At 43.4% G+C, this 17,267-nt stretch overlaps 4 protein-coding genes across 6 annotated transcripts in view; 2 read left to right on the plus strand and 2 right to left on the minus strand.

Moving 5' to 3' along the window:
- Nucleotides 1-317: 317 nt before the first annotated feature.
- LOC131886862 (SET and MYND domain-containing protein 4-like) lies at nt 318-2,946 on the plus strand. The gene is made up of 3 exons (XM_059235290.1): nt 318-1,237; nt 1,404-1,540; nt 1,764-2,946. Exons 1-3 carry the CDS (start codon nt 850-852, stop codon nt 2,898-2,900), a joined length of 1,662 nt encoding a protein of 553 aa, XP_059091273.1. The 5' UTR covers nt 318-849; the 3' UTR covers nt 2,901-2,946.
- A 2,348-nt stretch (nt 2,947-5,294) lies between these two features.
- Nucleotides 5,295-7,897, plus strand: LOC131886858 (vacuolar protein sorting-associated protein 16 homolog; the record flags this gene model as incomplete). The annotated part of the gene is given in 1 exon segment (XM_059235285.1): nt 5,295-7,897. A coding segment is annotated over 1 exon segment (2,469 nt). The 3' UTR covers nt 7,810-7,897.
- LOC131886868 (single-stranded DNA-binding protein 3-like) lies at nt 7,457-10,071 on the minus strand. Of its 3 annotated transcripts, none has more exons than XM_059235302.1 (11): nt 9,752-10,071; nt 9,592-9,664; nt 9,439-9,500; nt 9,276-9,360; nt 9,172-9,213; nt 9,048-9,099; nt 8,844-8,977; nt 8,729-8,780; nt 8,600-8,664; nt 8,216-8,530; nt 7,457-8,155 (listed from the first exon to the last, which is right to left on the minus strand). In XM_059235302.1, the coding sequence occupies exons 1-11, from the start codon at nt 9,817-9,819 to the stop codon at nt 8,039-8,041; spliced, it is 1,065 nt and encodes a 354-aa protein (XP_059091285.1). In that variant the 5' UTR covers nt 9,820-10,071; the 3' UTR covers nt 7,457-8,038. The 3 variants fall into 3 exon arrangements, with proteins under 3 accessions (XP_059091285.1, XP_059091287.1, XP_059091286.1); XM_059235304.1 differs by having other exon boundaries at nt 8,600-8,649; nt 9,752-10,070; XM_059235303.1 differs by having other exon boundaries at nt 7,457-8,143; nt 9,752-10,069.
- A 1,787-nt stretch (nt 10,072-11,858) lies between these two features.
- LOC131886859 (cytosolic carboxypeptidase 6-like) overlaps nt 11,859-17,267 on the minus strand; it is an 11,559-nt gene continuing 6,150 nt past the window's right edge. The window contains exons 6-11 of the mRNA XM_059235286.1: nt 16,872-17,172; nt 16,696-16,810; nt 14,045-14,147; nt 13,772-13,974; nt 13,596-13,705; nt 11,859-13,392 (exon numbers count right to left, since the gene is read on the minus strand). Of these exons, the coding sequence (XP_059091269.1) occupies nt 12,416-13,392; nt 13,596-13,705; nt 13,772-13,974; nt 14,045-14,147; nt 16,696-16,810; nt 16,872-17,172 (1,809 nt within the window). The 3' untranslated portion in view covers nt 11,859-12,415. The remainder of the gene's footprint in view (nt 13,393-13,595; nt 13,706-13,771; nt 13,975-14,044; nt 14,148-16,695; nt 16,811-16,871; nt 17,173-17,267) is intronic.

A 17,267-nucleotide genomic window follows, 5' to 3' on the forward strand; every position in this document is an offset into this window, starting at 1 on the left:
ATGCCATTATTCTCGGATGAGGTAGATCTCTTATGTCTTTGTTTTTTCTGCCAATCAATCATCAAATCTTCCAACTCAAAAACCACAGTGCTTCAAGAGTGGCTCAGGAGTGCAAAAATTGGTTGCGGACACATGCATGGCACTTATTCATGTTTGGCCCAACGTCACACTTGTGAGTTCTGGTTTTCGTTGGAGTCGATTGGTTTTTGTCATCCACGAACTCTTGATGAGTGAGGAGGACTCGAATCATTTTGTAAAAGCATGGCTAGAAGCGAAATGATAACAACACTTGGGAGGTGAATCTGAATTTGCTGGGATTGTACTACACCCTTTGCTGTGATGAGCAATTGCTTGTGAAAACCAGTGCAATTACAATTTTCCAATTGATTGAGTTTTTGTACTTGTCACAAGTGGGATGGCCATGAGTTGGGATTGTAGTTCAGTCACGAAAGAAACAGGAAACGCTTCTCCCCCTTCTTTTAGTAGGCTTTGTAAAGAGGCGAGTTGGATAACCATGGAGGCCATTGGTTTAAGTTTGTGTTTCTTTTATCTAGACCACGTCAACCTCGCCCCTCCAATGAAATTCCAACATAATTCTGTTTGGTTCAATGCCCAAGAAGGACTTGACGGAAAACCCTTTCGGCTTCAACTTTGCCTCGTCGATGGAGAGCGAGAACTTGTTAAAGCTGGCCGACCAGAATGTGTTTAGGGTTAGAATTTTTGGCTGGATGCCAAATTAAAAATGCGTGAATGTCTGCCTGCATACCTGAATCGTCCGGAAAAACAAGAGATACTCAGCTTTTCGTCTTATCTTTGACTTAAAACTATCGTAAAACAAACCTCAGTAAAATGGCAGTTCATCCCAATCGTGACGCGACGTCGTGGAAGAAGGTGTTTTTTAGTGAATTTTATGCAAATGTGCGCATGTTTTTTTCTCAAAATCACGAGGCCTACGACGAGTTCAATGAAATCCAAGACGTGGAGGAGAAAATTCGATACCTTTGTCGAAATCCGGTCGTTCAAGCCGAAAGCGAGAAACTTATGGCCACTTATAACGAGTCCAGGAAGCCCCTGAAGAGATCCAACGTGGTCAAAGCCAAGCCAAGTCAAAAGACCTCCAAGCCATGGTGGATCAATCCAAAAAGTGTTCAGTTCCCACAGATGCACGCTCAGCTAGCGGTGAAGGACCTGCCGGGCAAAGGAAGAGCCCTCGTAGCCCAATCCAAGATCCAGGCCGGTGAGTTTGTTTTTGTCCATGAATAAGTCAATCCATTTTGCGGCTCAGATAATAACCCACTGTAGGTAGTACGTACGTTCAGCCACTTGTTGGTCGTGTACTGTATGGTGGGCCGCTCGAAAAAAACTCAAAAATATGCTCGCAGGTCTGGTTCCTCCCATTTCAGGTGAATTGCTCATATCTGAATCGCCCTTCGTTCATAATCTGTACTATGATTACTTGGATCGTTACTGCTTCCATTGCTCGAGGCGATTGTTGTGTGAGGTTGAGAATGGTTTTCAAACTTGCACTCGCTGTCAGATGGTGAGTCAAGTGAGGCCCAATCCCACCTTTAAACCCCTCCCCGTTCGTCAAGTGTGAAAAACAAAGCAGTGACGCAGATTTGCATTTCACTGGGTAAACCCCGCTAATCGCCTCAGGACAAATCATTCGTTATGGCAGCGGTGCCATGAATTATTATGATGATATGTGTTTTCTCTTATCGTTTTCATGCCCCTCTCTTGATGGCGTTGACCATTCGTTTCAGGCCAAATTTTGCTCCAAAGATTGTCTGGAAGCCTCTGTCCAGGCCTATCATTGGGCGGAGTGCGCAGTCCTCGAAGAATTGATTCATGACTCCTGCTTAGGACCCATGGCTCCGTTGGTGTATAGAACTCTGATCAAGACCGGGCTTGAGGGGATTTTGAGCACCATCAAGGAGAGAGATACTCAATTAGACCCTCCCCGCTACGACTCTCAAGACTACTTTTCGGTTTACATGCAAGCCACCAACTACGAGAAGCGAGAAGGAGGAGAAGTATTCCGTCGATGTGTGACTTCTATTTACCTAAGTCATCTTCTTCAGTTCGCCGAGTTCTTTGGCACCATTATTGATAGTGGTGTTGACGATGGTAGTCATGATGAACGTCTCCCCATCACCACCACCACCATGATGATGAGGAACGCGAAGAGATATGATGACCCCGGCAGCTTGTTACCCAAGGTGTGCGGGGTAATGGTGAGACATATGATGAGCTGCTCTTGTAACGCCTACGAATTGAGCGAGCTCACTCGGGGTGCCGAGAAGGGTCTCCAATCGCTGGAGCTCGGAGGGGCTGTTTACGCCAATGTGAGTCTCTCGAATCACAGTTGCTACCCCAACACACTCCGCTACAACGAGGGAACCCTTTGTATCGTGAGAGCCGTGATGGACATTAATAAGGGAGAAGAGATCACAGACAACTATGGGTATTTCTTCCAATCTCTTCCCAAGCCCGAGCGTCAGACTCAGTTGGCCAAGCAATATCACTTCATTTGCAATTGTCGGGCTTGTCGAGAAAATTGGTCCACCGTCAAAGAAATGAGCGGACGAGAAATTGCCTTCAAGTGCCGTCATTGCCAAAGTCCCGCTCCAACGACCGCACTCAAGAAGTGTCAGAGATGCAGAAAAGAACTCCAATTAGGCAAAGTGGGCAAGAAAGTGGAGAATGTGAGACGATTTGCTTTGCAAACGGCCAAATCGCTCACAATCGAAAACGCCGACAAAATGAGACAAATCTACACTGAGCTTTTAAACGAGATTAAGCCCAATGTCATATTACCGTGTTATGATATTTTGCTTTGTGAGCAAATCATTAGTCATTGCTACACTATCAAGGGAAATTTTCACCAAGATCAACCATAATCAATTGAAAATGGTGACAATAAAGTTCCATTTGGCTTGAACGTAAGATGGATTCCGACTCAAAATAAGCAATCAAACATGGTTGATACGTAATTAAGAACTAGGACAAAATATGTACGCGTATTCTTACCATCGATCTGGCACGAAGAGCATGTCATCAACGTTGTCAAAGTCATATTAAATGCAATTCGTTCAAACTTAAAAATCGTCATGGCATATAAAGGTTGAGTCCGTCGACGGAGATGAATGGCATAATTTTTAAAGTTATTGATACCAATACTTAAGCTTACATTCTAACAGAACTATCTTGGTCTTTTATGACGCATGCGCTGTCGCATTCTTAAGGTCATTGTCATCAATATCATGTGTTAATACATTGTATCGTCAAGATGGGTACGGAGATGAAATGATATTGCAACGGTCTGCCTAACTCTTCAGCATTGAGGAGAACTGCCTGATCCATTGACATACACGGATGTCTGTAATATTTGAATTCTTTTCTTTTAAAGGGAAGATGTACGTACATATGTAGAAGACCTTTCAAGTCAGTGATTCTTTACAGAAGGTGAAACATAGTTTAGGTCCTCAAGCCATGGCTTTTTGGGCAAAAGAACTTTTAAATTATTTCAGTAGTCAAAAAAAGGACGGTCTCCTCTCCAGGGATAAAATGAGAGGAAATAAGACAAAATTTGCTTCAAGACTTGTGGATCTCTTCCATAGCTGTAAACCCTATAAAAGCATCTTCAGAACATAACCATGCATAGTACTTTAGCTTTAGGGAATGGCCGAACTCTAAGAGGTGTTTTCGTTACTGAATGGTCAAATCCAAGCTCAAAAATCCGATGCCGTTAATTTATCTTCTTTAGGCCGTCACAATTTGGAAGACAAGAAAGGTTCGAAATCCACGCAGTTCTAACGATGAATTTGTCGATCGTTTGACTTCAAAAACCGTGTTCACGTTTACAGCAACAAAGTGTATTATTTATTGAACAATCTAACATGTTTTCATGGATTAATGTTCGTTCCCCACGACTTCAACCTAAGTTGTAGAAGCGTATGTACTTTTTGCCCCACTGAATTCAAACTTTGAAATATATCTGAAAACTGAGAAAGGAGTACGAACTCATTGAGGCCTATTTTGGTGAGCAAATGAGATTGTAAGAAATTTGAATCAATTGAAAGTCGGTTAATTGAGTCGGTAATAGAGTCACGATGAAGAGATACGTCTGAACCCGGGTCAGTAAACAATATTTTGAGGGCCAAGTAATCACTAAGACAAAATTATGAAGGAAGAAAGTCTTTTTCAACAACATAAACATTTTATCTAACACAAAGATGAGCCTGTTTAATTGTACCAAAGGCATGTGAAAAGGCTGCTTGAAATATTTTTCATATCTTCGAACCGGAGGGATAAAGTTCAAGAAGTTCCGATCGTATTCTGATTATTTGAAACCAAAAGGCTTTAATTTGAGGTTTTCAAGAATAAAAAGAGTACGGTCCCTGATTGTATTGCCTTGACCAGAAAAGCCAATTGAAAGATGCAGCCAATTTTTGGGGCGCTCAAGCGTTTTCTAGGGCCGAATGGACCCCAACCGAGAGGTATCCCAAGTGAGTCATGTGGTCACCGTGGTTTTCTATGTTAAAGGCGATACTCAACAGTTACATGAATTATTTGAGTGTTTCCAGATCCAGATCGACAAAACTTCAAAAACATTGAACTTGAAAGCCTTTTCCGAGACTTCCCCAGGTTGGCATTGTCAATGATTAATTATAAAGTTTTACTCAAAAAGTCTTGAAAACTAATGGGAAAAGGGCTAGTAAACGATTTCAGACTGAAAATGAACTCTCTACTGGGTCTGGTTTGTAATAATTTTGTTCTTGACCATTTTCTCGAAAGAGGGTAATAAATGCACAACTAATCCCCAACAAGCGGGCAATTATGGATTATTCATCCTCCTCTCCTCCATAAGCCAATGTGAGTCCTGACGATAACCCCACCATCTTTGGGCGGGTTAAAATGGTCTTTCGGCCCATTATGTTTCAAAAATCCTAGGAGAGAGTCTCAAAATACCAAATACACGGTCAAGCATTGTCCACTCACTATTCTATATGCCAACATATGAACTACGAGCAAAGATATCTAAATAAAATCCGTAAGAAATTCGAGATTGGAAGCCGTTGGACTCCGGTAATTTGTCAACTCTGTAGAGAGGTATAGTGATTCTTTACTCATAAGTTGCGTGGTTGTGCTTGTTTCACTCTGCTTTTTCGTGTGCACAAATGAAAACAAGAAACACCTCTCTTGATTCTTCAGCATCGGTGAATGGTGGGCCATGATTCATGGTCAGGAGAGAGTCTAAAAGCACTTGTCCACAAGACTCTCGAAGAAACCGGAACGGATCGGATTGGATCGTTTTGGCATCCCATCAACGGATCGAGCATGACGGAGATCTCGGCCCAATGGATTCCCTTGGGTTCGTTCACCTTCACTCGCTCCGACATCTACTCCTCAGCCTGGTGTGAATCCATGGTGGGCGTCGAACACCTGGTGGGCGGAGCCTGGGGTGGGCCCATTCTGACGCTAGCCGAGGGCTTTGTCCACGTCTTCCGAGCCTCGGGGGGTGAATTGGCCCATTGGAAATGGAAGAACGGCCGCGTCATAGCCATGGGCTGGTCCAACCGTCAGGAAGCCGTTCTCGTCACCGAAGACGGATCCGTGTTCGTGTTCTCCATCTTGGGCGAATTGACGAGCGCCTTCACCATGGGACCCGAGGCCAAAGACCTCAAGATCACGAGCGCACGTGTCTTCAATACGGCCTTTGGAACGGGCATCGCCGTGCTCACCACGGCCAAACGTTTCTTTGTGGTGAATAACATCGTGGAACCCAGAGTTAGGAAGATGGTGGATCTGGATCTGTCCACGGAGGTTCAACCTCGAGCTTGGAGCGTGTTGACCGATGATCGACAAGCTCGCATTCTCGTGGCCCATGGCAGTGAGGTGCGGGTCATATCACCCAATGAACAATTTGTGGCGGCATGTACTACGGATGCCGTGCCTAAAGGTAATGTGCAACAAATCGCCGTCAGCGTGAGTGGCGAGCAATTCGCCGTGTCCTTTGAGGATGGCCGATTGTGGTTGGGCACCTTGGAAACCAAGTTCTGTCATGCCCAGATGACGAAGGCAGCGATGGGTGGGATGGACATTGTTTGGTGCGCCGACAAAGCCGTCATAGGTTTTGATAAAAATGCTGTCATGTGTCATTTAGTCACGATTGAAGGCCAGCAAGAGGACTTGTTTCTGACTAACTACCTGACGGCCGTGCCCGAACTCGACGGTATCCGGGTGATGAGCTTGAGCGGGCAAGAATTTATCCACCAAGTCCCCGATCCGCTGCTAGACACCTTCAGCATCGGCAGTGTAGGTCCGGGCGCCATGCTCCGTTTGGCTACGGACGAATTCTATCATCGAAGTCACAAGGCCAACGATTACGTCAAATTGGTCGAAGCCCAATTGGAAGAGGCCGTTTTGAATTGCATCGAGTGTGCCACGTACCTGTTCGACCCTTTGCTCCAAAAGGAAATGCTCCGTGCGGCGCAGTTCGGGAAATCGTTCCTGAAAGGGGCCAGTTCCACCTCAGATAAATTCACTCATATGTGCGTCACTTTGCGGGTGCTCAATGCTCTGAGAAACTACAAGGTGGGAATCCCATTGACAATTGACCAGTATAATCATTTAACTCCCGAAGTCGTGATTGATCGCTTGTTGTCCCAAAGGCTTTATGCGCTGGCTTTTCAACTCTGCAATGCCCTCAAACTACCCCAGCATTTAGGCGAATGTCGGGTCCTAGCCCATTGGGCTTGTTATAAAGTAAGCAAAGATGGCGAAGAGGATAACCAAGTGGCTCGAGATATCAGCCAACGATTGGGCAGCCAATCCCAGATTTCATACTGTGATATTGCAGCCAAAGCCGCTGAAAGTGGCAAGAAGGAATTGGCCGTCAAACTTTTGGAGCATGAGACCCGGATCAGCAAACAAGTCCCATTATTGGTCAAGTTGGGCAAAGAGTCCACGGCTCTTATGAAAGCCTTAAACAGTGGTAATCGCGACTTGGCCTTCACGGTTATTCTGCATGTCCGTCGAACTCTGGATTCGGCCCGGTTTAGTTTTCTCATTCGAAAATTCCCATTGGCTAAAGTTCTTTACGTTGGTTTTTGTGCCGATAACGATCCTGAGGCTCTGGAGGAGTGGTTTATCCAAGAGGACGATTTTACGTCCTTGGCTCAGTTCTCGTTCAAGCGAGCTTACGATTCTGGAACGATGGATCAACGATTATCCCATCTACATAATGCCGTAGAAAATTGGAGAAAGTGCAAGATGGAGGGATACGCCAACATGGCTGAAGAAAACCAAAAGCTTTTGAAGCAGCAGAGCGTTCTCGAGGACAAGGTTCAACAGACGCTAGTAGGGAAAACGTTAAATCAAACAATTTTCGATTTATTGACGTCCAACGAGACGAAGCTGGCCGATAAGTTGCGGAATGATTTCAAGATGAGTGACAAACGATACATGTTCTTCCGCGTCAAAGCATTAGCCAAAACTCAGAAATGGCCTGAAATCAAGAAACTGGCCAAACAGAAGCGACAGCCTCTATCCACTGTTTCCATCGTTCGGTTAGTTCGAGAATTCGGTGGTGACGCCCAAGCAAAAGAGTTCCTGAACGACGAATTTCTCAGTCCAAATGAACGCTTTGATACCTACGCCGAATTTGGCATGTTTTTTGAAGCTGCCCAAGCTGCCTTTGTTGCTAAAAGCTTGGAATCCTTGAATGCGTTGGAAACCATGTCCATGGGTCGAGACGACGTGATTCGAGCCATTTCCAACTTCAAAACTCGTCTTTTGACAAAGTGAGTAGAAAATATGCTTCTTGTCGTCGATATGTGTGTGTGTGTGTCTAATATTCGAGATCAGTTACTGAGACAATAAATGATTACGTACATTATTGTTTAATGACAGCTTGGGAGGATAAAATAGGACGATGACACATCGGGAACATGGATACGTGTTTGACATGAGATACTTTTGCTTGTACAAATGAAGTGCAATCTGATTAGACGAGTGGATAGGTCCTTGGGCACACCTATTGCATGAAGTAATCAGGATGATCCGAGTCCTTTTCAAACCGTTTCGCCTCTTCCTGCATACTCTCCTTGATTTTTAGGATTGCCGCAGATTCGTTGTGTACCTTTAAGCAAATCTTGGTATACATTTCCATGCATAACAAATAATCCAGGAAATGTTACAACAGAACACTCACGTTTTCGCCTCCACCACCTCCACTAGGACCACTCCCGCTTCCGGTGCTCCCACCAGGCCCTGATGAAGGCCCATACCCGCCCATTCCGAATTCGCCTATCCCACTTCCCCCTCCCCCTGATCCGCCAGATCCTCCCCCACCTCCACTGCCGGTAGAATTGTTCCCCCCAGAATCTTCTCTTGGTGTACCGGGACCATGGCCAGGAGAGGTTTTGAGGTTATCAAGGTTATCAGGGCCACCGTTAGGAGGACCTCCTCCTGGACCCATGGGCCCTCCTCCGCCGGGACCCATTCCATCTGGTGGGCCGCACATGTCCTGTTCAGAAACAAGCTCAAAATCATGATCCTTTCGTTACCCCTGGTAAGTCCAATGTCAGGAGCTTACCGGAATAGGTCCCCCCGGTGTTGGTTTCATCATGGAGTACATTCCGTCACCTATAACGAATTTTACTTCATTTCTGAGACGTGGCGTGGACCTCTTTCAATCCTAAAAAGGCAATAGAAATACTCTTACCTGGAGGTCCTGGGGGGCCAGGAGGCCCTGGATATCCCGGAGACATACCTGGCTGGAAATTCGATATGACATTGAGCACGGCTGAATAGTAACATCATTGTTTACTTTTACTCACAACGGAGGTGGGAGGCCACGGAGCGCGAGATCCCATGGGTGGCAAGGGTGGACCAGGTGGTGGACCTCTCATAGGTCCATATGGGCCCATGGGGCCCATAGGGCCGGGTCCTCTTGGAGGGGTCATCCTCGGTCCTGGATAAATAGCTGGCTCTTCAATCACAATTCTTGGTGCTAAACAAATTTGAATTTGAATTGTTCTTACCTGGAGGTCGATTAGGATCCATTCCACTAGGTAAGAGGGGCTGGCCTGGGTGCTATTATTAAACATTTGATAATTCGTTAATGACTATTCACCCCCACATTAAATCGTATGTTCTATGAATTACCGGAGGCATCCCATTGACACTATATCCTGAATTGACGAATCCCTAGAGTCAGGAATTAGAAAGAAATGTAGCCACAAGCAATTAGTCAAAGCATCAAAACTTACGTAGTCATGAAAGGCTTTGGCCTCACTACTGTGATCGCAAGAATCCCGTCTCTCCGGTGCTGCACAATACAGATCCCAGAACACGCTGAAAGTTGAATTTGGTCAATCTTGGTTTACACTCATTTTTTAAGAAGGTCATTCTTCAAGAATGTTCAATACTCACCACCACCATGAGTGAAGGAAACCCGGGGGTTCGCCTAAGGTTATGTTCTTCTCCCATCGAATCTATGACAAAAGGTGGTAAGTTCAAACTAACAATTTTGTTCTTGAGACAAACTCGAGTGTTCGCTTTAAATTCAAACAAATGAGAACCTACCTCATTCAAAAATGTTTGAGCAGCCTTTTGCGCTCCGGCGTGCAACAGATATTCGTAGACATACAGCGCCAACCTAAAAATAAATCGAGATCGTGATATTTGTCCATGGATGGATGTGGCATGCTGAGGATGAGAGTAGACCAATAATTGATTGACTTACTTTTCTCTGGCCTGAGCGTCGGAAGGGGCTGTGGAGCCCTTGCCTTTGGCGTACATATCTGGGGTCATGTATTTGCAAAGTGCTCTGTTTCGAGTTAGTGGGTTTTCCTTCAAAGTGTCTTTGACATCATCCACTTGTTATGATAGATTTTGACTCGTACTCCTGCTCCATCCGCTCAGCTTGACTCTTTCCTTTCTCTGTTTGTTCATCATCGTCGGTCGGATCGATAATCCGACCAGCCAGCCTTTTGCTTCAATCTTTCCTGGTCTTCAATGCCTTCTTCTTCCTCCTCTTCCTCCTCCCCTCCCTTTTCTCCCTCGCCATGTTGTTCTTCCTCTCCTTCCGCCTCCTTCCCTATGGCTCTTTCAAGCCCAGGCTTCGATCGAGCTAGCGAGTTGTTCCTCTTTGGCTGCATACGTATGTATATCCATGTACCTTCTTCCTCCTGCTGGTTGGGATTTCGAGGGTCTTTTCTCTCGATCTCTTTCCCGCTCCAAGAGTGCTGCTGCATGCACCCATGACTTCCAGTGCATCGCTCATTGGGTGGGTAGCGGGTACCAGTGCCAATTTGCCGGTCTTTCTCAAAACCGGCCGGGAATGGGTGGACATGGTCGCTATTGGCCTCAGGCTCACAGTTCAATATCTTTTGAGCGGCTCCCTCCCACGGAGCATATGGATATGGGTGGCATCTTGGTTCTTGACTTCCAAGAGGAGGCAGGGAAAGGGGGAGTAAACTAAGCTCGTAGTTTGGCAAGCCCGAAACATGTTCTAGTCCATGACCTGGACGAATGCTCAATCTGTACGTATGAGTAAATTTGGGTGCTATCACACATCCACCCACTATTTCAGCCATTTGTACACGCTGCGGCTCGGAAGAAGTCGTTTTTTAAGTAAACGAGCGATTGATCACGTTGTGGGTTACACTGGTTGCACCGGTTGCACCGGTTGCACCCATATTATCATTTTGAAATGTAAAGTCAGTGTACCCTCTCGGAACCTCAGTTTCTCACATCCCATGCGCCCTCTATCAGAGTCCCTGCTCTATCTCATGGATGTAAAAGCCTCTTTTGGCGTTGAATAAAGCTTAAGCAACAATCATGTTTTGATCTTTTGACCAGGGTTTTAGTCGTTCCTCGATCAAAAGGAAAAGATTACAATGCGCGTTCCTTTGGCCAAGCCCAACCATTCCTCGTCAAGATATTTTGACATTGCTTGTTACAATTACTGACCCAGCCAATAAAAGCAAATGTTTCAGGAATGTTACCTCATCATGTAACTTCTTCAACCTCTTTAACAATGGGGACAATAAAACGCAATCCAGCTGGCAAATATTTGCATAATGGCTAAAACTCTCACACAACCGAAAGGTTTGGGCAAGAAGATTAATTTTGCCTAGAAGTGATTGTTACTGATTACTGAAGGTGTGCAAAAATAACACGGGCTGTCATGACTGAAAGACACTAAGGGCGGCTTTACACTAGGATGGAAAACCGAAGCTGGATTCTTGGACACGGTCGTCTCCTCTCGTCTCGTCTCACCCGTCTCACCACGGTGGTCAAAAAAGCTTATCAGGTATTGAGAGAAATGCGCATATCCATCTCAACAGTCTTCTTCCTTATAAAAACCATAAGAAGTTATTTTGACGTGATTGATTTATTGAAGTCTGGCTCAAATTTGTCGCGCATATGGCTATTAGTTAACAAGATTTGCTTGGATATTTCTGTTGGAATTCAAAAAGGCTTTTGAACCACTGTGGCAGTCGTCTCAATGGTGAGACGAGAGGGGTAAGCTGATCAACGAAGAATCCAGCTCGAGATTGAATCCGGTTTGAAGATTGAATTAGGACTAGTGCTGGGGCGAGTTTTTGGTGTATGAGCCTTTTTGATCGACTTGAGTACAGTGACAGACTCGAGTTCTCTGCTGGACTCACCCCAGCACTAGTCCCACTTCAATCCTCAAATCGGATTCAATCTCGGTTTTCCATCCCAGTGTAAAGTTGTCCTAAGAATTTCTTGATCCTTAGAAAAATGCTAGTAATTTGTACCTCAAGTCTTTAAATTATGGAAACATACTCAAGCCAATGAAAGATTTCCTGCCACCCAAATTCTCGAAACTTTATTACAAGTAATAAAAAGGTGAAAAAATGCTTTTGATGTGTTTGATTATTCATGTATCATGGTAGTTTTAAGACAAGTATTGCTTGATTATTGTTTTTCACGATCTTGGTGCTGTTTGGGCTAAGAAATTTAGTCTTGCCTTAACATCAACGCAAAATTGAATTTTGATGTAGGCACATATTTCTTTGACTTCTAATTGAAAATCATGTTTTGAAGCATCCTGATATCATGGTCTAGGAGCGGTCACTAAAATCAGTTCCATCATTGTGTGAGAGTCTTAAGCAATTTGATTCAAAACCTTCCGCTTTGGTTCATAGAAAAAGTAACACACACCTTAAGTTATTAAGTTAAGCTATTAATGCCAATCAATACATGCATTCTTATTATTCAGAATACATTATGACATCTTACCCTCTTCTATTTTTGATAGACCTCGTTATTACTACCCTGCCTTTGAGTGAGGAGCAGGCTTGATTTTCAGTTCGTCTCGTGGGTCAACGCATGATCATATTTTCAGCTTATGTTTCAAATTCATCGCAAAATACCGTTACTGAGTGTCAGACACAATAATATCTGGATGAAATGCCTTTGATGATGGTTTCTTCCTTTTCTTACTCCGCTTTCTATTCAAAACGGGCTTTTGTTCCGCTTGCACCATGTCGGTTCGCTCTGCCTTTTGCAAGCTGATCGGTTTGATGTAAATGTCCAAATGGTGTGCTCGATTCTCTGTAGGTGTCGTGGGTTTCTTGAAATTTGACCCTTTAAAAGTGGTCACCACTTTTCCGCCTCCGCCCACACTTTTATACTGAAGCTGTCCAAGGTTCAGGTTGTATTCTTCAGAGGGGACTGTCAGTGAATCGGTTCCTTTCCCCACTCCTAACGAGGAAATCTGCATGAAGCCGTCTTGTGGACCCATATTGGATTGCATCCCAGTTCTTGAATTTGGTCTTAGGGATTCTCGTTCAATTTGTTCCATATTTGGACCGTTTTCAGGAGAAAATGCCAAGTCTGAGCTCTCGTGTCCTGTGGTTAAGGGCTTGCCAATCACTGCCAGCCGTGGAACATGTGTGACTCGAAAATCCTCAGATAACATCCTACTTGTGTTGCTCTTGGGGCAAATGCGATGAGAATCGAGTCCTTCATTTCGTTCATAGTCTTCTTTCCACGAGCTTATGTCCCTGAGACGAATATTTTCATTGAACATGAGCCGTTGGTTGCACTCTGAGGAGCCATTGTCATCGTCTTTGAGATCAGTCTTTGAATGTAGAACAGCTTCTTTGGTGAGATCATCCTTATTGGAACCAAGACTAGAGTCTGAGCTGAGAGATTCCAGAGACGAAAAAATCTGTCGTTGTTCAGATATGTTTCGCAGTCTTATTAGTGAAAATCCTAATTCTTTTGTACTTTCAGAACAGGCATCGGTTCTGCCTGAGAGCTCCAAGGCAGAAATGTTGTTCTTGATAACTCCGGTTACTTTGTAATATTCCCATAAGGATCTCATAATTCGACGCCCGTGAATCAGATCTGAAATGAGATGAAATGTTTGTTTGGGTTTAAAAGCAACTTGGTTTCCTTGTCATCGCTAACAAGTGAACTGCATTCTTTTTAAAAGTTCTCTTGAGAAAAGACCGGGAATGTGAGATGCAATCTCTCTTGTTCGAATAAACTTCACTAATCTCTAAAGATTTCGATTCCCTCCGCATCTCGTGAAATTTTGAAACGCTTACAATCTTCCTCTGAGTAGGGTTGAATTGTTCCATCCTCTAAGGAGAATCCATGTTGGGAAACTTCCACCGAATAAACGTTGGTTTCCCCTCCGATGGTTGACCAGAAAAACCTTTGAATGAATTAGTACGCAGTAAGTAAGTGGACAAGTTGGTTCCCTTTCTATGTTCAGTTTTACCTGCGGGCTGTCCCAGCTTTTTCCGGATCATCGTTGTACATAACGTTGGCAGTCTCGAAATCGGGACAGTTTTGAGCCATCAATTTGGGCAGAACAATGTGCCGTTCAAAGCGATATACGGAATCTGAGGCATTCCCCTGAACAAACATACCAGTCAAAGTGGTATTACCGAAAAAATCCATTATGAAGTCCAGTGTTGAGTTCTGCCGAGGGAGATTTGCGGATCAAACTCTTTAAGCTTTGCTAACAGCACAATACAAAAGGACTCATCACCTCACTTAGTTGTAGAATATACTTTTTGATGGTTTGGGTTTCAACGATATAAGGATTGTCAAGGTTCCAACAACGATTCAGATCCATACCAAGAAGAGTGGTCCTGAGGTTAAAAATGAAGTTACACACGTGTAGTAACTAACCATCAAAAAGAGCGAAGTCAATGATGGTAAATATTTTCTCTTTTGATTTGGATGAACAATTTGGCTCAAAACATATTCCATTTGAAATGTTTCCCCAGAGCTCGTTTTTTAACATTTCAAAGCTATAGTCAGTCGGTGTGTTCGTTCGTTCTGCCACAGTTCTCTTACTCAGACTAGTCTCTAACTCAGACTGGTGCTTACTGATGGTGGGTGTCACAAGTGAGGGGGGTATTCCAGCTCTATATCACATACATCATTAATTGTTACTTCGCTCTCGGGCATAATTGAAGGTTCGTCCATTTCAGCAATCAAAACGTAGTAACTCATGCTGTAATTAAAAACCACCAAGAAGCTTGAGCAAAGGTAGCCCTCGATCAAACCAGGAGCAGTTAGTGAGTGTCATGGAAAGCTCATGCCCCTACAATATGCTAAGACTGTCAGCCTATCAAAATGTTGTAAGTCTGAAGTTGAGATCCTAAGACAAGTTATTCAATCTGAGATTTTCCTGTGAATGTCTAGATTCTTCTTTTCCCTCTCATATACGTATATCTAGTATAGGAGCGCTGCACTTCTTCAACTGTTTTGAAGATATTTCGAGTCCATAGGGCCCGAATTGGCGATATTCTAAATTCGTTGAATAGGTTCGTTTAGATTGAATTCGGGTTCCATAATATACAAATCAAGTCACGCTCAAGTATGCAGAACAGGATGCAAGAGTTGCATTCCAGCTGATTGAGCTTGGACTTTATCTTTTTTTATTTACTTCCAGCACTATTTAGGAGAAACTAATAAAATTATCATCAAAACTACATCTCTTTTTGTTGAATGATTAAGCCCATGTTTTGGCAGCTTTGGGCATTGTTCGGGGTGAGCTTCTCGATAACCACTTTTGGTGTTTCTGCACGTCTACTTTAGACGCACCATGCAAATTTGATCTTGCATAGATGGCTCTAAAGCTCTAACGTGCTTTAAATTCGTCCTCTGGGATATGAGACTATGAGGGGCTACATCTAAGCTATTCTTTGGCAAATCTGGTGTGAAAACAAGATATTTAGTTTCGTTCTTCCATATCTTCCACAACGAAAGGATCGGAAGTAATCTTCTTCCCTTCAAGCACCAATGGTAAACACCGGCAGGCTTCACTGCCCGCAAGATAAAAAAACACACCATATAGATTATATGATCTGAGCCAAAAAAAAGCATCACAAGCAGACAGACACGCAAGCCCAACAAAGGTATAACTTCTGCACTCCTCTTTGACTCGCCAAATTCAAACTCCCATGTCCAACTCAGCACATGAATTCAAAAATAATCCATTACGTTTTGAAATCAAACAGTCATTGCAGCAGGTCTGAACTTGGGACAAGTGAAACCCTATGTTAGTTCAACTATTCCTTGATCACTCCAAACAGAAATAATTACCAAGTTCGTTCAAAATAGTGGCAGATTTGACAAGTCACCTTTCAACCTGTCAAATGGGAACACTTTGCAAAATCGAAGACGCCCACTAGAACTCGTCTGTTTTCAGAATATGATTGCTGTTAAGGTGATTATTAGAGAGCAGAATCAAATTAGTTACTGTAGAATTGAGCTTTAGCTTAGAAGCAGCACAGATTTTGCCTTTTATTCAGATCATCAAAAGGGAACCGAGATTTGTTGAAAATTTTATGTTTTGAAAAAGCTTAGTTCGCTCTCTAATGGGTCTAGCTAGCGAATGCGCCAGGCTCCTGCAAAATATGGCTTAGGTATAATGGACTGGTTGCTCTACATTAACTGCTGGAGAGCCTGAGTAGTCTAAAGTAAAGTTCCTTGAAAATGTGTTGCATGGTTGATTTTGTTGCGAATACTCTAGCAAGGTGGTTAGGATTTCCGATTAAATATTTGCTCAAATGCGAAGACATCTAGTTGCATTTTTCAATGTTAAAGCAAAAAAGCAGCAACTTTTGTTTTAACGCATCATCTTTAAAAGTAGCTCAGATTAGTATATTCATCCTGCTAGGAATAAGAGTTTTGAAAACCTAATTGATAGATATATTTACTAATCTGAGCTACTTTCAAAGATGCTATTTAAGAAAATTTGTTCCTTTGGTGTTTTACCAAAGATAACCGGAACTAGAAGTCTTCGCATTTGAGCAAACAATTAGTCAAAAATCATAACCACCCTGCTAAAGCATTCACATCAAAACCAATCGTTCAGCAGATTTTTCAGGAACTTGATTTATGGAACTTGGACACTTCAGCAATCAATGTACGTAGAGCAACCAGCCCAATACTTCTGAGGCATATTTTGCACGAAGCTGGTGCATCAAAATTAAGGAAGTTCACTTCGAGGCTCACAAATGTAAACTTTATATTCGTGCAATAAAAGCGCTGAACATATTAAACTTTAACCATATCTTGTTGCGTATTGAAACTGAAAAGCTCTCAATATACATTGCATCACACTGAGCTAAAAATACTTTTATCCGAGCCCGCACTACTAACTTTCATATGGAGGATCGAAATTACCTGGCATTGCCCAGAAAGACCCCATCGGGGTTGAGCATTGGAAATATGTGAAAATCAAGATGTTCCCTTAGATCTTGGGCAATCTTATGAGAGCTCGATAGGAACTCCAAAATACCTATATAAGACACAAACAGTCAATTAAACCTGTTAGCTTGCTAAGACTTCATTTCCCTTACCTTGCATAACAAAAGAAATACTTGAATCTCCCGCATGAGTTCGGCCCAATATGGCAATGGAATGTCGTTTCATCTCGCTTGGTCCAATTTGCGGTTGAGTTCCTGCTTCGGCTAAGTCGTCATTGGTTCTCGATTGAGAGTCTTCCTCAGTCATAACATTAGCAATAGAAGTAGCAGTGGATGCAGTTGTAATTGTAGTTGTAGTAGTTGTTGTTGTTGTAGTAGTTGCAGTTGCAATGCTAGTAAACGCAGTAGAAGAAGTCGTCTGACAAATCTCTATCACAGGCAGATCCCTTTTTGACTAAGCCAAGAGAAGCTGTTAAAACCCTAATGGTACTCCAATTGTTTTCATTGACCCCGAAATGTACTTACGATAGTTTGGCAATGCGATTTCAT

The sequence above is a fragment of the Tigriopus californicus genome, chromosome 9 (genome assembly GCF_007210705.1).
Source record: "Tigriopus californicus strain San Diego chromosome 9, Tcal_SD_v2.1, whole genome shotgun sequence".
Classification (NCBI taxonomy): Eukaryota; Metazoa; Arthropoda; class Copepoda; order Harpacticoida; family Harpacticidae; genus Tigriopus; species Tigriopus californicus.

Excerpts from the sequence above, each read along its gene's own strand:
- LOC131886862 (XM_059235290.1), top strand. The coding sequence starts at position 850 with ATGGCAGTTCATCCCAATCGTGACGCGACGTCGTGGAAGAAGGTGTTT. Across the intron at positions 1,238-1,403 it reads CCAATCCAAGATCCAGGCCG|GTGAATTGCTCATATCTGAA; the intron begins GTGAGTTTGTTT and ends CTCCCATTTCAG. Across the intron at positions 1,541-1,763 it reads CTTGCACTCGCTGTCAGATG|GCCAAATTTTGCTCCAAAGA; the intron begins GTGAGTCAAGTG and ends CATTCGTTTCAG.
- LOC131886868 (XM_059235302.1), bottom strand. The coding sequence starts at position 9,819 with ATGACCCCAGATATGTACGCCAAAGGCAAGGGCTCCACAGCCCCTTCC. Across the intron at positions 9,361-9,438 it reads TTCCTTCACTCATGGTGGTG|CGTGTTCTGGGATCTGTATT; the intron begins GTGAGTATTGAA and ends TTCAACTTTCAG. Across the intron at positions 9,100-9,171 it reads GTGTCAATGGGATGCCTCCG|CACCCAGGCCAGCCCCTCTT; the intron begins GTAATTCATAGA and ends GTTTAATAATAG.